Source organism: Ooceraea biroi, chromosome 2 (assembly GCF_003672135.1).
Source record: "Ooceraea biroi isolate clonal line C1 chromosome 2, Obir_v5.4, whole genome shotgun sequence".
Classification (NCBI taxonomy): domain Eukaryota; kingdom Metazoa; phylum Arthropoda; class Insecta; order Hymenoptera; family Formicidae; genus Ooceraea; species Ooceraea biroi.
The window spans coordinates 13,687,344-13,707,326 of record NC_039507.1 but is presented as its reverse complement, the minus strand read 5'-3'; the positions used below and the strand labels follow the sequence as shown (position 1 = coordinate 13,707,326).

The 19,983-nt window shown below is 36.4% G+C and overlaps 2 protein-coding genes and 2 pseudogenes across 4 annotated transcripts in view; 3 read left to right on the top strand and 1 right to left on the bottom strand.

Annotated features, from left to right (window-relative positions):
* The window catches only part of LOC105279119 (ABC transporter G family member 23), a 142,990-nt gene extending 138,078 nt beyond the window's left edge, over positions 1–4,912 (top strand). For 2 of the 3 annotated variants that reach the window (XM_026975336.1, XM_011338688.3), the window contains 3 exons: positions 974–1,239; positions 1,684–1,770; positions 3,654–3,868. In XM_026975336.1, the coding sequence (XP_026831137.1) occupies positions 974–1,239; positions 1,684–1,770; positions 3,654–3,868 (568 nt within the window). Of the gene's footprint in view, positions 1–973; positions 1,240–1,683; positions 1,771–3,653 lie in introns of all 3 variants that reach the window. The other variant, XM_011338687.3, reaches the window with a different exon arrangement.
* Positions 4,913–6,356: 1,444 nt separating this feature from the next.
* LOC113563613 lies at positions 6,357–7,347 on the bottom strand (annotated as a pseudogene).
* Positions 7,348–8,293: 946 nt separating this feature from the next.
* On the top strand, positions 8,294–9,296 carry LOC113563612 (annotated as a pseudogene).
* A 3,394-nt stretch (positions 9,297–12,690) lies between these two features.
* Positions 12,691–19,983, top strand: LOC105280234 (UDP-glucuronosyltransferase 2B19). The gene is made up of 6 exons (XM_011340573.3): positions 12,691–13,204; positions 13,604–13,840; positions 14,657–15,046; positions 16,865–17,087; positions 17,525–17,744; positions 19,381–19,983. Exons 1-6 carry the CDS (start codon positions 12,983–12,985, stop codon positions 19,664–19,666), a joined length of 1,578 nt encoding a protein of 525 aa, XP_011338875.2. The 5' UTR covers positions 12,691–12,982; the 3' UTR covers positions 19,667–19,983.

Below are 19,983 nucleotides of genomic sequence, written 5' to 3'. Positions count from 1 at the left end.
TATGTATTTCAGCGAGTTGTTATGTAATTTAGAGTTTAAGGAAATTATTGTAATCTTTAGATTATTTAAATACTAAGACAATTTTTGATTCGGTTTAGCAGCGCCAAGTATTTTGAAAAAAACACTTATTTGTATTAATAAATATATTTCTATGTATTAAAATATTTATTTGTATAAAAATATCTGCTTAATATTATTATGTCCTTTATTTTTTAATATCAAAGGCTAGTATTCATAGTCCGTTCTTATTTCCAGACGATCTGAAGTAATGTCTTAAGATGCTAATACGACTGTGTGATTGGTTTCAAATATCTTATGATTGTACTTAAGATGGTCTTAAATCAGAATCAACAATGATCTATAATACATAAATTGAATTTATTATACTATACTAACTGGAGTAGCTTCATTCGTGGCATTACTTTTTCTCGGAAATCGTTAGTCCTACGAGAAAAAGTGGTACATGATAACATGTGCATTTTTAATAGATCTACAACTTTTGTATAATACTTTTTTGCATATAATTAATATTTCGCAAGATAAACAAATAAAATTGATTTTTTCTGTGATTTTATGATTTTTTCGACTTTCAAGGTCCCAGGGGCACCCTTTCCCTTTATCCGATTGAGCTGAAATTTTACACAGATTATTTTTTCATAAAATGGAACCAAACTAGGGGGTAGCGCGAAAAAAATCCCCAAAAAATTTTCACCAAGAGTAAATAAGAGCCACCCTAAGCACTCATCTCGTTTATGTACGACCGTCGTATAAGTACTAACGAAAGTAAGACCTAACAGTCAAAGCATTCTAACTTAATGTATTACCAATCTTGCCGCATGAAAATGTTGCATGCTAGATATCAACTACTGAAATTATTACGTACACATTCTTGAGAGTAATTACACTGTAATACCACTGACTGTAATTATATTTTCGAATACTGCGTTTTTGAAAAATCGTTTATTGTTCACAGAATCGTTTTTTTCTTGGCTGTTGCATTGACGTCATCCGCGCTTATTATCGAAAGAATGGAAGGCCTATTGGATCGAAGTTGGGTTGCCGGTGTCTCGCCTGGCGAGATTCTGTTTTCCCACGTAATTACGCAATTTGTAGTGATGTGTGGTCAAACGGCACTAGTATTGATATTCATGATTCTTGTATTTGGTGTTGAATGTAAAGGCGAAATTGGCTGGGTTATTACATTGTCAATACTTCAGGGCCTTTGTGGCATGTGTTTCGGTGAGATCATTTTAAATAAGATGTTTTTTTTATTTGTTGAACTAACAGAATGAGTAACAGTTGATAATTTGACATGACAATTTGAAATGTTTCTAAAGATTTATTTAATGTTTTCTTTTTTTAATCTTTATTTTTTCATTTATTTTTATTCGGAAAATATGATAAGAAAGGTAAGCAAAGAAATGTATTTTAATAAATAAAATAAATAAACAAATAAAAGATAAATAAATAAAAGAAGAGAAACAAAGGTTTTAAGATTCACGAATTTCAATCTTTGAAATTATGATAGTTGTATTGATTATTGATTTGTTTAGCTGCAGTTACTTTATGTAAAATATTTTTTAACAAAATATCATCATTTATAAAAATATTTATTTTTTACATATTTTAATGACACAAATCAATAAAAAGAAATATTTATTATCCAGACTATTCTCATTGCAGGATTTGTGATATCAGCAATTTGCGAACTCGAAAGAAATGCTATACAGCTGGCTCTAGGCAGTTTTTATCCCACGCTTCTTCTCAGCGGTGCGTATAAATCATAGTAACATTCTAGAAAAAAAACACATAAATAATAACAAAACAGATAACATAAAAATAACAAAAAAGTTAATAATAAATAGCTAAAGAAAGAATTCGGATTATTTAAATTATTTTTTTTCATTGTGATAATATTCTCAAACTTGCAATTCCTTGCAAAATATAATTTTAAAAAATAGACTTTTATGCAAGGTGGACGAAAAATATCGGAACGGCTGGATATCTCGAAAAGGAAAACCGCATTATAAAGAAAAATGTCTTAGACGAAAGTTGCATAAAGTGATGTATTTGATAATGTTAAGAATTTAAACTTGGGGGAATTTTTCCGAAAACCCCTATGCTCCGCTTCGGTTCAAATTTTGTAAATAGGTTCCTTTTAGATAAAAAAGAAGTATGCGACAAGGATTTTTGGCGACTCCAAGATTAAGCAACTTTTTTAACAATTTCTCATATTTCCTTATACAGGGTGAGTCATTTTAAGTTACTCACCCCAATATACCTTTCTTATTTTTGATTGTAGAAGCAAACGTTTCGAACAAAAGTTTTATGGTTTCGAGGGGACAAGATGATGATATTATCAATTTACTTGTAGATGGCGCCACTTTAGAGATTTTATCATGGCGGCCATTTTGGCCAGATGGCGTTGCCAAGACCCTCTACTTTTATATAATAAATCAACCATGGCGGCCATTTTTAAAAATAGAAGTCGATTTTTTTCTCAAAATAGAAATTGTAACTGACAATGAAACGAATACAATGGTTTTTTGTTTTTTGCAATTGGATCATTTTTCAGTGAGTTACAACGTTCCAAATTATCATATTTGATAATTTAAGGGGTTACACACTGTGACGGCCCGAAAAAGCAGATAATTTTCGGATGCGGATTGTAAAAAAACTAAACATCTGATTAAGTTGCGGTTTTGCACCTAATTTTATCATATTGTAAACTAATAAAAAGATTAAATAATAAAAATTAAAAAAGGATAATCATAAATGTCAGCAGAGGCCGCTGAGCTAATGGTGTTTTTTTATAGAAGGTCAAACGGTGTACCTCATAATTAGATTTTGGATTATCTGAGACTAAAAAACAAAATTTTTTCATTAATTATACTTCAATGCCTAAGCATTAACGGAGCCATTTTTTAATTATTTGAAAATTCACTGAATAATAAAGTTTTGAAAAAAGATATCCATTTTCGCGGAAAATTAATTCACTAATTTGTTCATAAATCCCATAAAAAAATTTTTTTTACAAAATCGTTCGTTAATGCTTAGAGAATATAATAACAAATATATCTGCAACATTTTATTGCAATCGCATCAATATGGATTGAGAAATCATATACACCGTTTTGAAAAGTGTTGTTTTGAAAAAAACGCGTGTAAAGTTTAGAAACGCAATTTTTCTGTGTTATCGAGCATTATTTCCTCTTACCACGAATCTGCCATACCTGCTTCATACATTGAATGCTTCTGCTTCAAATGCAGCCTTTTCGAAGTTTTGATAATTTTATACTCATGTAACCTTTTAATTTTTATTCAAAATTAATTTAATTCAACTCAATTAATTATAATTAAAAGTAATTGTTACTTAATATTAATTTTTTTAAATTTGTATGGACTTTTCAACCTAATAATGTAGTTAAGAATTCTAATTGAATAGTGGAAAAAGAAAACTATATATGTATGCATGCATGCATGTATGCACGCATGCATGTATGCACGTATGCATGTATGCATGTATGCATGCATGCATGTATGCACGTATGTACGTATGTACGTATGTACGTATGTACATATGTATGTATATTTCTCTCGCATTATACTGACTATGGTGAAAAAATAACGACAGCATAACTGTTATTTTTCAGGTGTAATATGGCCAGTAGAAGGCATGCCGACGTTTCTACGGTACATATCGCAAGGACTGCCGTTAACAATGGCAACGACTGCTTTGCGTTCAATGCTGACTCGTGGCTGGAGCATTACGCAACCGAACGTTTATAATGGATATATCTCTACAATCATCTGGATTATTGTGTTCCTTACAATAAGCTTTTTGGTGCTGAAATTTAAACGTGGATAAGAAGGATAGTTCACTTCCGTCTTTGCGATTGCATTTTGTGTACAGTGTCTTGCGAACATTGCAAAAGATAGACGGAAGAAGTGGATTAGTACGAATCAGAATTAGGAAGTATTACATGTCTTTGAAGAAAAGAAGAAAGAATGGTAACTACGCATCTCTTGAATAAAACAAATCAATCGAAATTGTCGATACAATGTTAAACAGCGTGGAAACTGCGTTTGTATCTGATATCAAAGTAATTTTTCGAGAAAATCTTGTTTGTTTATTTATATTGTAACTAGGAATTATAGAATCAACGAAATATATTTTTAATCGTACAAAGTTGGCAAATATTGTAGATGTAATTGAATATTGTTAAAAAAGAACATTAAAAGACTTCTAACTTGTTTTCTTGAGATTTGTCTGATTTGTCTTTTGTTACGTTGTATCTTTTGTCGTCTATTGAAGTCATATTTTTGTTAGTTTGGTTGCGATGTTTCATGAATATTTAAGTCTACTCCATCAGAGAAATAGATAACTATTTTAGCAGAAAAGTATGAGGTTATTTCTCTTCCTGATAAAGTGGACTCAAATATTCAGGAAACGTCGGAATCAAAGTGGTTCCAACCTGGAAGCCAAATTAGATAATAATAACTATCAATACAAAAGCCAAAAATTTTTATGAATTTTATTATTTGGCAAAATTGTTTGTCCGCCCACGAAGTCATTTAACATTTAACAAATAACATATATGACATAATAAGAATAAACATATTTTTTATTAAAAAGGATCTTTGTTCAAATGTAGTCGATATATTTTTGTGTCTCGATCAGCAGATTGTCTTTGATTCTAGCTGTCGAAGTGTCACTGACATAGGATCTCTCGATACATTCCATGGTGAATGGAACCTCTGATTTATGCTTCTATGAATGCTAATGTGTTTGTAAAGATATTTCTAGCTTCTAGATATGTTACCTACCACGTAGCACTTGCGTGTGCACGTTTTATGTGTTTCTTCTGTGTATGATAAGAACTTAAATAAATGTATTATGACATACATGAAATTACCGTGTTTGGATGTTCCGTGCGAGTCTGTCTGTTTATTATTTTATTTTATTTATTTATATTATCTGTTTTTTATTTTGTTTTTATCTGATAACTGTAAAAACTAACGCAAATGTTTCAAGATACCACTAAAATTCGCTATTATTATAAGTTGACATTCTCAATGATTGAGGGGAATAGAGAGAGAATAGAAAATATGAGTTCTGTAGCAATCCTGTTAATCAAAGAATGTAATAAAAAATAGTTTTCTTTAGCTAAATGTATCAATGTCTTTTAAGGAAAATTTTATATAAAAATACATGGATGTTTTGTAAACAACATGTATAAAATATATACAAGAAATTGTATAAATTATTATAATGTGACCCAGTAAAAATGTCAAAGTGATGTCAAATTGATATTGTACAACAATTTAAAAAAAACCAAGTGGTAGTATCTTACCAATTACAAAGAGAATATATGTATACAGGGTGTTTCACACAAGGGTAAAAACCTTTCGCCCACAGGTAGATAACGTCAGATCGTATTAAAATGTCCTAAACCATTTTGCGATCTGCGCAATAGTTAACGAGTTATTAAGTATTAAAAATCGCGGTATTAGTCCGGCCTACCGGCGAGTCAGTGCGCGCAAGCCAGAGCGGGGCGGGGTAGGCGGGAATAATAGGATGAGCCGCTCGCGCGAGTCGCGGCGCGACGCGATAGCGGGTATCGGATTACAGCAGCAAGCGAGACAACGCGTGGAAAATAATTGTTACATATTTCTTTTTGTGATGTACACGCAAGTTTTATTTATTAATATTAATAATGTTAATTAATATGGTTATTAATTAATATTATTAATATTATTAATATTTTGGTTATCTCGATTCCGAATACACGTTGAACGCGCCCGCTCTCGCTGAGATATACCGGTCGAATGAATTTCCACTTGTTTGCTCGCCAGTCTCGACTTCTGTGTCCTCCTGGAAATCTCTCGAAGACTTCAAAATCTTCCCGAGAGAAAACCTTTCGCTCTCCTATCCATTCCGCGGGCTACGCTTAACTGTCTCTAAACTTTGACTCGCGGTTTTAAATATGGCGTGCATGTGCATCGGCGCAATCCGTATAGCAAAATTCAACTTTTACTTGATTTTAATAAATTACGACGGTTGTCTGTAACGGCTTCCTCTATTATTGTTTTCTCGCTTTCCGTCTCGCGCGTTGTCTACCTTCTTCAGTTGTTGTCTCTGTACCCGTATGTACGCGTATGTATATGTGTGTGTATATGTGTATCACGATACGTTGGGTCGCGTCTTTCTAATTTCTGGGTCTGCGGCGATGCAATCGCCACAATATTAATAAATAAAACTTGTGTGTACATCACAAAAAGAAATACGTAACAACACTTTCTCGGCAACTCGCGCGCGTGAATGAGATGATAAGAAATTATTGTATGATTACTAATTATTTACCATATTGATTAATATTATTCACCATAGTATTATTTAATATTTTCGTGCTATCTTTTCCACACCACTTTGCAGTAGATAGCATGGTGCGTTTTTTTTAAGTGGTTTCCCCAATAGGCCTAATCCACTCTAACTAATTAATGTAAGAATTGTTCGAAGTGCCGTCCTCCTTCTCGTACACAGATTTCGGCTCTTCGAGTAATATTGCGCGTCTCACGGTGCGCCATGTCCGGCGTGATGGTATCAAAGGCCGCAACAATAGCTTCACGAACTTCTTGTTCCGTACCATCACGCCGGTCCTCTATCGCAGTTTTAATGTACCCCCATACAAAATAATCGAGTACATTTAAATCAGGCGACCGTGCCGGCCAGATGATTGGGCCACCTCGACCCATCCACCTGTCCGGAAAACGCGCGTCTAAAAGATTCCGTACTTGCCTGCTAAAATGTGCAGGAGCTCCATCGTGTTGAAAAATCAACTCCGCCCGTACGTCGAGAGGGACATCTTCAAGAAGAGCTGGAAGTTGATTTGCGAGGAACTCTGCGTATAATTGCCCGGTTAGCCTGGGCGGAAGGAAGTACGGACCGATCTGAGAATTATCAAGAAACGTTAGTAGATAAGTGCGGAAGAAAATTAGCCGAAATACAAGGTGCACTCACCACTTGATCTCCAATCATGCCGGCCCAAACATTTATGGCCCAACGGCGCTGAAATGCGCCTTGTCGAACAGCGTGCGGATTTTCTTCTTCTCAACGTACGAAGTTGTGAGAGTTAAACACCCCGTTCGGTGTGAAGGTGGCCTCGTCCGTCCACAGGATGCGGTCGGGGAAAGAAATATTCCGCCGACACTGCGCGAGGAACCCTACATGCATTTTATTGAGAATTAACACGAATGCACAACAAATACTGTAAATGTTAAATAAGAGTAATGAAAATACCTTCACAGAAGAAGATGCGCGGTTGTGCATCTCCGGGAAGAAGTTGCTGCACACGTTGATAGTGGTAAGGTCTTAGACCACTACGCCGTAATGTACGATGCACCAAACTGTTGGAAATTCCAAGTGCACCAGCAACGCGACGCACGCTGTTTCTGGGATTTCGTTCGAATTCCCGTAAAATCCGTTCTTCTGTACGAACGTCGTGACGCATTACTGCACCGGGTCGTACGCGATTTGGAACGACGGATCCGGTTTCCCGTAATCGCTGGATACAGCGCGTAAGTGTTACGTACGACGGATGTACACGGTCAGGAAATCTTTCCGCGTAAAGACGTACCGCGGCATTTCCGTTTTCACCCACCATCCCATACGTTATCACCATATCGGTGTATTCTCTCGCGGAGAACTGGGCCATCATGCAACAATAGCTCGATTTGTCTCGTACGGAATCAAATCGTGCACTGCAGTGTAAGCGTCGAAGACGAGAACGGCGACATAAACAATTGACGATCGCAAACAGTCGACAAAAGCCGCCAGTGCAGGAAGAAAGACATTCCGTACCTGCGGTTCAATTTTTTAACTACAACAAACTTTTCTATTGATACATCGAAAAATGTCTAACGATTATTGCATGATGGCCCAGTTCTCCGCGAGAGAATACACCGATATGGTGATAACGTATGGGATGGTGGGTGAAAACGGAAATGCCGCGGTACGTCTTTACGCGGAAAGATTTCCTGACCGTGTACATCCGTCGTACGTAACACTTACGCGCTGTATCCAGCGATTACGGGAAACCGGATCCGTCGTTCCAAATCGCGTACGACCCGGTGCAGTAATGCGTCACGACGTTCGTACAGAAGAACGGATTTTACGGGAATTCGAACGAAATCCCAGAAACAGCGTGCGTCGCGTTGCTGGTGCACTTGGAATTTCCAACAGTTTGGTGCATCGTACATTACGGCGTAGTGGTCTAAGACCTTACCACTATCAACGTGTGCAGCAACTTCTTCCCGGAGATGCACAACCGCGCATCTTCTTCTGTGAAGGTATTTTCATTACTCTTATTTAACATTTACAGTATTTGTTGTGCATTCGTGTTAATTCTCAATAAAATGCATGTAGGGTTCCTCGCGCAGTGTCGGCGGAATATTTCTTTCCCCGACCGCATCCTGTGGACGGACGAGGCCACCTTCACACCGAACGGGGTGTTTAACTCTCACAACTTCGTACGTTGAGAAGAAGAAAATCCGCACGCTGTTCGACAAGGCGCATTTCAGCGCCGTTGGGCCATAAATGTTTGGGCCGGCATGATTGGAGATCAAGTGGTGAGTGCACCTTGTATTTCGGCTAATTTTCTTCCGCACTTATCTACTAACGTTTCTTGATAATTCTCAGATCGGTCCGTACTTCCTTCCGCCCAGGCTAACCGGGCAATTATACGCAGAGTTCCTCGCAAATCAACTTCCAGCTCTTCTTGAAGATGTCCCTCTCGACGTACGGGCGGAGTTGATTTTTCAACACGATGGAGCTCCTGCACATTTTAGCAGGCAAGTACGGAATCTTTTAGACGCGCGTTTTCCGGACAGGTGGATGGGTCGAGGTGGCCCAATCATCTGGCCGGCACGGTCGCCTGATTTAAATGTACTCGATTATTTTGTATGGGGGTACATTAAAACTGCGATAGAGGACCGGCGTGATGGTACGGAACAAGAAGTTCGTGAAGCTATTGTTGCGGCCTTTGATACCATCACGCCGGACATGGCGCACCGTGAGACGCGCAATATTACTCGAAGAGCCGAAATCTGTGTACGAGAAGGAGGACGGCACTTCGAACAATTCTTACATTAATTAGTTAGAGTGGATTAGGCCTATTGGGGAAACCACTTAAAAAAAACGCACCATGCTATCTACTGCAAAGTGGTGTGGAAAAGATAGCACGAAAATATTAAATAATACTATGGTGAATAATATTAATCAATATGGTAAATAATTAGTAATCATACAATAATTTCTTATCATCTCATTCACGCGCGCGAGTTGCCGAGAAAGTGTTGTTACGTATTTCTTTTTGTGATGTACACACAAGTTTTATTTATTAATATTGTGGCGATTGCATCGCCGCAGACCCAGAAATTAGAAAGACGCGACCCAACGTATCGTGATACACATATACACACACATATACATACGCGTACATACGGGTACAGAGACAACAACTGAAGAAGGTAGACAACGCGCGAGACGGAAAGCGAGAAAACAATAATAGAGGAAGCCGTTACAGACAACCGTCGTAATTTATTAAAATCAAGTAAAAGTTGAATTTTGCTATACGGATTGCGCCGATGCACATGCACGCCATATTTAAAACCGCGAGTCAAAGTTTAGAGACAGTTAAGCGTAGCCCGCGGAATGGATAGGAGAGCGAAAGGTTTTCTCTCGGGAAGATTTTGAAGTCTTCGAGAGATTTCCAGGAGGACACAGAAGTCGAGACTGGCGAGCAAACAAGTGGAAATTCATTCGACCGGTATATCTCAGCGAGAGCGGGCGCGTTCAACGTGTATTCGGAATCGAGATAACCAAAATATTAATAATATTAATAATATTAATTAATAACCATATTAATTAACATTATTAATATTAATAAATAAAACTTGCGTGTACATCACAAAAAGAAATATGTAACAATTATTTTCCACGCGTTGTCTCGCTTGCTGCTGTAATCCGATACCCGCTATCGCGTCGCGCCGCGACTCGCGCGAGCGGCTCATCCTATTATTCCCGCCTACCCCGCCCCGCTCTGGCTTGCGCGCACTGACTCGCCGGTAGGCCGGACTAATACCGCGATTTTTAATACTTAATAACTCGTTAACTATTGCGCAGATCGCAAAATGGTTTAGGACATTTTAATACGATCTGACGTTATCTACCTGTGGGCGAAAGGTTTTTACCCTTGTGTGAAACACCCTGTATACATATATTCTCTTTGTAATTGGTAAGATACTACCACTTGGTTTTTTTTAAATTGTTGTACAATAATTAATTTTCGAGGTAATACATCCTCTTTGCAATTGGCGCAATTTGAGGATTTCATAAATTTTTTTGAAAAATACTATAAAATAATAATATTTAAAGACAATTAGAACTACTATCGCTTGGATTGGAATAGGATCATTGAATGAGAATATAAAGGTACGTATTACTTGGTTTAATATTTTTTAATTAAAGAAACTACCACATAACAGTAACTGTAAGATGATGACATTTCCTGTCATTATTATGCATAAATACCCATTGGAGTTGGCGCAATTTGTTCATATCATTAGTTTTGTAGAGTCCTTTTTTGAAAGAACTTCAGGCGCGTATACTTGGCGCTTTTTTGTACCTTTTTTTAAAAAGGTAATTTTGTTGTGATTTCACACATTTTGTAGTGTGAAGTATGTTATTCTTTTTTATATTATATGAGAAGATGAAAGCCATAGTCCTGTCAGTCACGGTTTTTAAAAGTATTAACTTACATGTTTATAAAATATAAAATTGTATTAAGTATATTTATGCACAGAAGTCAATATATGCAAGAAAAAAGAGTTTACCCCGTCGTTTTTTATTTCGTTTAATAAATAAATATAAATATAAATAATTCGACCCCAAGCTATCCATTGAACCTACTTAGAAGTTGATCCGTTCAGTGGTTATTGAGATCTAATAAACTGAGTGTCTGCGAAAGCGTCGCTTCGCGTAAAAGAGTCACGGTGCGGTCTCGTTGCGCGTATACTTGGCGCGAGACACTACCGTGTCTCTTGATAAGATAGTGTGAGATACCCTATGTTTTAAAATGAGACCTGTAAGTTATAATATAATTGAGTGATGAGGTAGGTAAAAGAGGAAAGCGAATTAATAGCTTAGCAGATTTTATTTTCACACGTTAATCATCGGAATAAATAACGTTTACTTTATCGTGACAAATTTTTCTCGAAACAGAGATACAAGTTTTTCGGTTTGGTCAATTATAATCGGACACCCTATATATTATAATAAAAAGTGGACACCCAGTATATTATAATTAATCATCAGAATAAATAAAGTTTAAATTATCGCGTCAAATTTTTTTAGAATCATAACTACAAGTTTTTCGGGTTGATCAATTAAAATAGAACACTCAATATATTATAATCAAAAGTCGACACCTTGTATAATAAAAACAGGATAGAGTGAGATATCCTATATAGTAAAAATATTAAAATAAGACCTGTATTGTATAAGAATATACCAACAGCATCTCCGCCGGTCGGTATAAACGGAGCTGCTGCCATCTCGACGAAAAAGAACGAACTGTACAAACGACGACGACGACGTTTCTTGAATGAAATTTTCCAATTTTAGACTTTGCATCGCCATATCTCCGCTCGTAGGGCACGTACAAGAAAAATAAAAACACTTTTATTATATAATTCGACCCCAAGCTATCCATTGAGCCTACTTAGAAGTTGATCCGTTCAGCGGTTATTGAGATCTAATAATCTGAGTGTCTGCGAAAGCGTCGCTTCGCGTAAAAGAGTCACGGTACAGTCTCGCTGCGCGTATACTTGGCGCGAGACACTACCGTGTCTCTTGATATTATGAGTAATACAATATCTCTTTTGCAGTTATACGGAAAATATGAAACAATTGTCCAATGAATATCGAGATCGTTCATTACCACCGTTGGATCTAGTGATTTGGAGTATTGAATACGTCGTTCGCAATCCGAATGGAAATTTAGCATCGCCAATTAGATCCCAAAGCTGGATGGAGAAAAATCTGATCGATGTCTATGCAATTTTATTTCTTGCTCTTGTCGTAAAGTTGTTATTTGCTTTCTGTACTGAAAATGCTGTATAATTATTTTTGCAAAAGCACTCCATCTAAAGCACGTAAAGACAAACAAATGTAAATTGTTAAGAGTATTATTAATGTTATTCACATTATTACTTTAGGTGAACGAAATTGGTAAGCAATTTATGTGTATAAGTAGTGGCTTCTTTTCTTATCATTAATTTGATAAGATGGAATCTGTATCTAAATATGAATATCATAATGATAGTAGAGTGATAATACAAATGTCGAGAGGGATAATTTATAATGCATATTTATATATTGTTCGTACAATTCGTGCTAATTGTACCTAACTATTAATAACGAAAGCGCTTTTGGTCTATGGCAGTTGTACTAAATAAAACATTTATATTGTATAATGGAATTTCTTTTTATACAAAACTTTGTATGAATATAAATATATCTCTTTGTGAGTTTTGTAATTTAAATTTCAAGCACACACACACACACACACACACACACGTTCTCTGTATAGATTTTTATTTTATTTATATGTGTAATTGCTATAAATATATAATTCAAGTAACAGTATTCTCGCATACATATATAACGTCGGAAACACGTGGCTATCACAAGTTTATTATAACTTTATCTTATCATGCAAATTTAGTCATCCTTAGCATCGTACACTAGAGAAACATGTGTAATAAATTACTCGCTGCTTTTTGCTATCGCCGCCACATAATATTTACATTTATCTCAAGATTGATCCTTATAACTGACAGCCAACAGTTACGTATTATGCTCTCAAGCGTAATTGCGGGAAGGTAGAAGAGAGACTTGGTTGTTCTCCACTTTGCCGTAACGATGTCAAGACGCTTGTTGCTTCTGTGTATTTTAGTAGGACTTGCGACTGCGTCGACAGCTTCACTGTCAATTTTACTGGTACAATCCATCACGACGATCAGTCACCACGTTTGGACGATACCTTTGATAAAAGGGCTGCTGCAAAAGGGTCATCGTGTACATGTAGTGAGCATCTGTGAGACCAACATCAAGGATGATTTGGCAGAAAATTTGACATACGCCGTAAGTAAAAATCAAAAGAATTATTAACACACTGACAGCCGGTGACGTAGTTCTACGTCATTTTAAAATCTTTAGCTGGAAACTAATAGAATTACGTCGTCGGCAATATTTTTTATATTCACTCCCATGCAGCGTTTAGCTATAGACTTTTGGAAATTTTACGCGACATTCAGCTATAGAAATTGTAGGCAGCATCTATAGTTAATTATAAGACTGTCGCGTCAGAATCGCTGGCTGCGAACGTGTTATTATAAAATTGTTTATATTCAGCACGCAAAGTAAGAAAATTATCGTAATAGTTTTTATTAGAAATCTTTTCCAAGATTTAACGCCTTCGAAAATGTTGCTTCGTTCGTGCTTCAATGTTCCTGTTGCTCAATGGTAATTTATTGATCTCAGGTTTTCGATGATGTAATGAAAGAGTTACGCGAGTCTGATACTCACGATCCAGTTACATGGATGAATTACAATGCATTTTACATGACATACTTTACGTATTTCTGGAGCATTACTACGTGTGAAAAAATAATCCAGAGTAAAGCCGCAAGAGAACTTTTGGAAATAGTCAGAAGCAATGAATTTGACGTCATAGTGCAGGATGTTTCATTCCATCAATGCCTGTATGGATTATGGGAGGTAAATAAAATATATATAATTAATATATGCGCGGACATGTGCATATAAGTCACAGTTTTATTAACATCTTGTATTATTACTCGTGTCTGTTTAGAGATGATTACCTCAGCGTTACATAAGTGTAGTTCACAATCTTCTGTTAATTATTTCGACACTGTGATATCAAACAAACGATGAGACGATAGGTCTAGTTTTCACCGATTTCAATATCGTTTCATTCCGAATTAAAAGCAAATGAAACGTACGGGAGAAATTAGAGCGACATTCAACTATAGAAAATGTAGGCGGCGTCTAATAGCTAATTAATAATAATTGTAAGTGATAATTTGATAAATGTGATAATGTGTGCGTGCGTGCGTGCGTGTACGTTGGCGTGTGCATGTAAAGAAAAGATTTAGCGGATTTTAGCAGATTATAAAAATAATACAACACAGAAACTTGTAATGTTTTTGCTTCTGTATTGTACAGAAAGGTTGATCAACTTTAAAATTTGTATAAGTAGAAAAAAAAGATTTTCTAATTCATTTCTCCCATTAATCCATGAAGATTTTTTCAATATAAAATTAAACTTCTCTCTCTTTCTCTCGTAAGATATTCTTTTCATGTTTTATTAATTGCCAAAATAAATGTTAAATCATAAATTTAACAAAAAATGATATTTTATAATAATTTTGTCAAAACTTCTCTCATGAAAAAGCTCTTATTATTAAAACTACATTAAAACTACATATCTTATTATCGAGATAAGTAGCATTTTTTTTAGGCTTGTAAAAGAAAATCGACATCTGCGATACCTAATATATGTTATATTTGCAGGTTGCTAAAGGCAAACCTGTAGTGGGCTTTATCCCGTTGGGTACTGTACCTTGGCTGAAGGATTATATCGGCGGTCCGAATTATCCAAATGTTCGATCCTACATGAATGCAGCTATTGCGAGACCCGTGAATATCTGGCAAAGGACATTGAATGTTCTTTATTACATTGCAGACGATTTTCTCAGACATTATTATTATTTGCCTGCTTCTCAGCGGCTTGCTGAGCAATACGTAGGCCATAAGATCAGGCCTTTACATGAAATAGAGAAAAGCATTAACATCATTCTGGTCAATAGTCATTCCACATTTGACAATGGGATTCCGTTGCCGCCAAATGCCATAGAGATTGGTGGGATGCACGCTCAAGTGCAGTCGGCCATTGAGATAAATGCAAGTTGCTACGATACGTAACATAAATTAAGTAAAACAAATACTTTCCTTAAGAATATAAAAATATTAGCGAGAATATCAGCAGAGCATCTTAAGGAAAGCTAAAAAATTTTGTTTATCTATACTAATATTAGGTTGTTCATTAAGTTCTGCGGTTTTTTTGCCCTAAATTAAAACATAAATCTATTGTACTTACACAATTATTCAATCTAGAATGTATTGTCCATCTTGATCGACCACCTTCTGCCAACGTTCTGGAAGGGACATAATGCCGCGTTTGTAGAAGTCGCGCGACTTCTGCGCGAAAAAGTCCTTCAAGTACGTTTGAATATCGTCCGCTGAATTAAAGTGCTGCCCGTCGAGATTGTTTTGGAGTGACCGGAACAGATGGCAATCCGACGGCGCAAGGTCTGGGGAGTACGGTGGGTGCTGCATGACTTCCCAGCCAAAGCACTTCAACTTCTTCTTGGTCACCAAAGCAGTGTGTGGTTTGGCGTTGTCGTGGTGGAAAACAACGCCCTTCCTGTTCGCCAATTCCGGCCGCTTCTCCGCCACTGCCTGCTTCAATTTTTCTAACTGAGCGCAATGCTTCTCGGCGTCGATGGTCTGACCGCGCGGAAGCAGCTCGAAGTACAGGACGCCTCGCCAATCCCACCACACACTCAGCATTACTTTCTTCGGATGCAAATCCGCTTTGGCAACCGATTGTGACGACTCACCCGGACCGCACCATGACCGCTTGCGTCGAATGTTGTTATATACCACCCATTTTTCATCTCCCGTGACCACCCGTTTGAGAAAGGCCTCCAGCGAGTTCCATTTCAGCAGGGATTCACAGATCATGACGCAGTCCAAAATGTTCTTTTCGGTGAGCTCGTGAGGGACCCAAACATCTACTTTTTTCGACATCCCAAGCCGTTTTAATCGCTGTGCAACCGTTGTATGGGCGATGTCGAAGCGCTCCGCGATCTCCCGCGTCGTCAGGTGTCGGTCTGCTTTGCTTGCGGCCACGATTTGGTCGTCGTCAGTGGTGGATGGACGACCGGAGCGAGCAGCATCGGAGACGTTCACATCTCCGGAACGAAAGCGCGCAAACCAACGCTGACAAGTGTCAGCGCTTATGGCCGAGTCCCCGTACACGCCATATATCTCACGTTGTGCGTCCGTCGCTTTTACTCCTTTGCGGAAGAAAAATAGCAAAATGTGCCGAAAATGCACCTTTTGATCCTCCATTTTCAATGAATAGCGCGTACACACAACACGTCAAAACACAACAAAGACTCTGGCGAAATGTCAAGCGTTGTCTAACCTGTCACGGAGTATTCGGCAATCCGCGGTTCAGGCGATGCATGCTATCTTTTTCAATGGACAAACGCTATCTATCAAGAAAACCGCAGAACTTAATGAACAACCTAATATATAAAGAGGTAAAGTTTGTTCCATTGTTCAGGGTAATCTCAGAAACTACTAAACTGATTTGAAAAAATCTTTCACTGGTGGATAGCTTAGATCTTCCTGAGTAACATAGGCTATGTGCAATCGTCTTGCAGCTTCTAAAAATGTGCGCGTCATAACAAAATACGTTCTTTATTCCATACCAAGCGCGCGAAGCGCGCGAGGAACAAGCGCCATCTAGTTAATAAATAAATGATTAGACTAAATTGAATTTAAGGAAATACGTTGACTTCTTGTTTAGATATAACTTATTTTGTCTTTTTGAATTAATGAATTACAATTGATTATACTCTGATATACATATAACATAAATCTCTTCATATACATATATTGAAATATATTCTTTCATGTTATCTTGCGCAGAGCATATGTGAATTCCTTGATGGAGCAGCGAACGGAGCCATTATAATATCGTTAGGAACAAATGTAGATTGGAAACACGTCGGAGTAGATAAACTGAAGGTCGTCGTGTTGGCTCTGACGAAACTAAAGCAACGAATACTTTGGAAACTAGATATTGATGCACCAGTTAAAATGTCAGACAACGTGATGACCGTTAAATGGCTTCCTCAAAACGATGTTTTGAGTATGTTTTTCGATCAGTTGGGAAATTAAAAGATCTATTATTAGGTCGGTGCATAAGTTCTTGTCGATTTTTCTTTATTGGAATGAAGCAAACACGCGTGCGATACACAACAAATAAATCAAATTATTTTCCATTTTTCCATTTTTATGACTTTTTTAATGACTTTTTCCTATTTTTCCGGCATAATGCAAATACCACGTCGAAAAAAGGAGTCATATTTTGAAGCGATCCATTTATCGATCCATCGGCAAGAACTTATGTACCGATCTAATTAATATAATAAGAAAATCCATTTAACAAAAAAATCCACGTAACAAAAAAATGTTTCGATTAGTGTCAAACTTTGGCTTTATAATAAGTTGTTAAGTTAAAAACTTTAAATTAAATGAAATTAAAAGATTTGTAGTTTATTACTATGTGATACATTCTTTGTTTAGGTCATAAAAATGTAATAGCAATTTGGACGCATGGTGGTCTTCTCAGCACGCAGGAAGCCATTTGGAGAGGGGTACCAGTGATCGGGATGCCTTTCTTCTTGGATCAAAAATACAATGTGGAGAATCTAATAGCCAAAGGTGCAGGTTTACGCTTGGATTTCGAAGCATTATCAACGCAATCTGTATTAAATGCACTTAAAGAGATAGTTTACAATAAGAGGTATAACATTTGAATATCGTTTGTATCTACTATATTATACATATATTATATTGGGTTGGCCAAAAAGTAATTGCGTTTTTTTATATAAATAAAAGGCGAATTTTTCATGGGAAACAAAAACTTTATTAAACAATATATTGTCTATTTTGTTTGATTATCTTTTGCCATTTTTCAGGCAACTTCATGATTCCGCGCTCAAAAAAGTTCTTATCTTTTTCAGCAAAAAACAATTCCAAGAACGATTTGATATCCTCATCAGCAGTAAAGGTTTTACCATTCAAGGCGTTTTGCAAAGAACGAAACAAATGGTAATCTGATGGTGCCAGGTCTGGCGAATATGGTGGATGTGGTAACACATCCCATCCAAGCTGCAAGAATTTTTCACGAGTGACCAAACTTGTACGTGGTCTAGCGTTATCATGGTGAAACACAACACCTTTGCGATTCACCAATTCTCGACGTTTCTGTTTGATGGCATCATTTAATTTATCCAGTTGACGACAGTATACGTCTGAATTAATGGTTTGATTCCTTGCAAGCAGCTCAAAATACACAATACCTTTAAAGTCCCACCAGACTGACAGCATAATCTTTCTTTGGTGAATATCTGCTTTTCAAGTGCTTTGAGCAGGTTCATCACGCTTGCTCCACGATCTTTTTCGTTTGACGTTGTTGTAGACGATCGATTTTTCGTCGCCTGTTATCATACGTTTCAAAAATGGATCATTTTCCTCACGTTTCAAAAGGGAATCGCAGATGTCAATACGCTTAGTGAGATGAATTTCTTTGAGCTCATGTGGTACCCAAATATCGAGCTTACTAATGTATCCAAGTTGTTTTAAATGGTTTTCAACACTCGATTTCGATATGTTAAGATTCTCAGCAATCTCTCGTGTCGTTAAACGCCGATTGGAATCGATCGGTGCCTTTATTTTGTCATCATCAATTTCGATTGGCCTTCCTGAGCGTGGTGCATCTTTCACATTAAAATCTCCAGATCGAAATTTAGTAAAACCAATTTTGACACTGCCGCAGTTTTAAAGCATCTTCGCCATATACATCACATAACTTTTTATGAGCTTACACAGCGTTTTTCCCTTTTCGGAAGTAATAAAACAAAATATGACGAAAATGTTCTTTTTGAGTTTCCATTTTGAAATCGACGGCAAACAAACAATTGTTAACGAAATCGTGTACTTTCTTTTTCTAAAACAAGCTTGAACTGTGAGTTGTTAACCTACATAATGAATTTGCGGTTTAGAATGAAGTTAGTTACATTTCAAGACATGTATGTCCATCTATTGGAAAAAAACGCAATTACTTTTTGGCCAACCCAATATTTTATTCGTCTTTACGTACATTTTCTTTTATTAAGAAATTAAAATTTATTATTATTATCATATAAATATTAAGAAAACAATATATACAATGACATTTATACAACAATATATACAATAACATTTTTATAAAATAATTATATAAATTAAAATATACAGGATATATCATTGACAGAGCGAGATTTAAAATTTTAGTTTTATTTACTCTTTTGTTGTATTCGTTTCATGTTTCATATTTAATTCAATTCTATTTCAAATTTGTATCTTACGTTATTAATAATGCAATATCTCTCCTGCAGTTACATGGAAAATATGAAACGGTTGTCCAATGAATATCGAGATCGTGCACTGCCACCGTTAGATCTAGCGATTTGGAACATCGAATATGCCGTTCGCAATCCAAATGGCTTAGCATCGCCGGTCAGATCTCAGAGTTGGATGGAGAAGAACTTGATCGATATTTATGCGATTCTAGCCCTTAGTTTGATCGTAACATTGTCAGCTGTATTCTTTGTAATGAAGATACTGTATAATTATTTATGTAAGAGTACTGCATCTAAATCATGTAAAGACAAACAACTGTAAACCCTTAAAATATTAATAATATCATTAGTCACCTATTATAAATATTTAAATATTTAATTTCCAGTGAACTTGAAAGCTTCGTTCTCTAAATAAAAAAGAATTTGCTTCTGCCCAATAATGTATGTGTTAAGTAGTGGGCGCAAAATATAACAATGGACTTTATGTTTAAGTTGGCAGCGCGTAAAGTTTTCGCGGTTATTACGGAGGTTGGCCCCCTTTCTTTTATATCGTTAGATTCGTTCGTTCGCTCTTGGCGGGATCATTACGTAAAAGTGTATTTCTCAGTTTTATATAATAAACGTATTTCTCAGTATTAC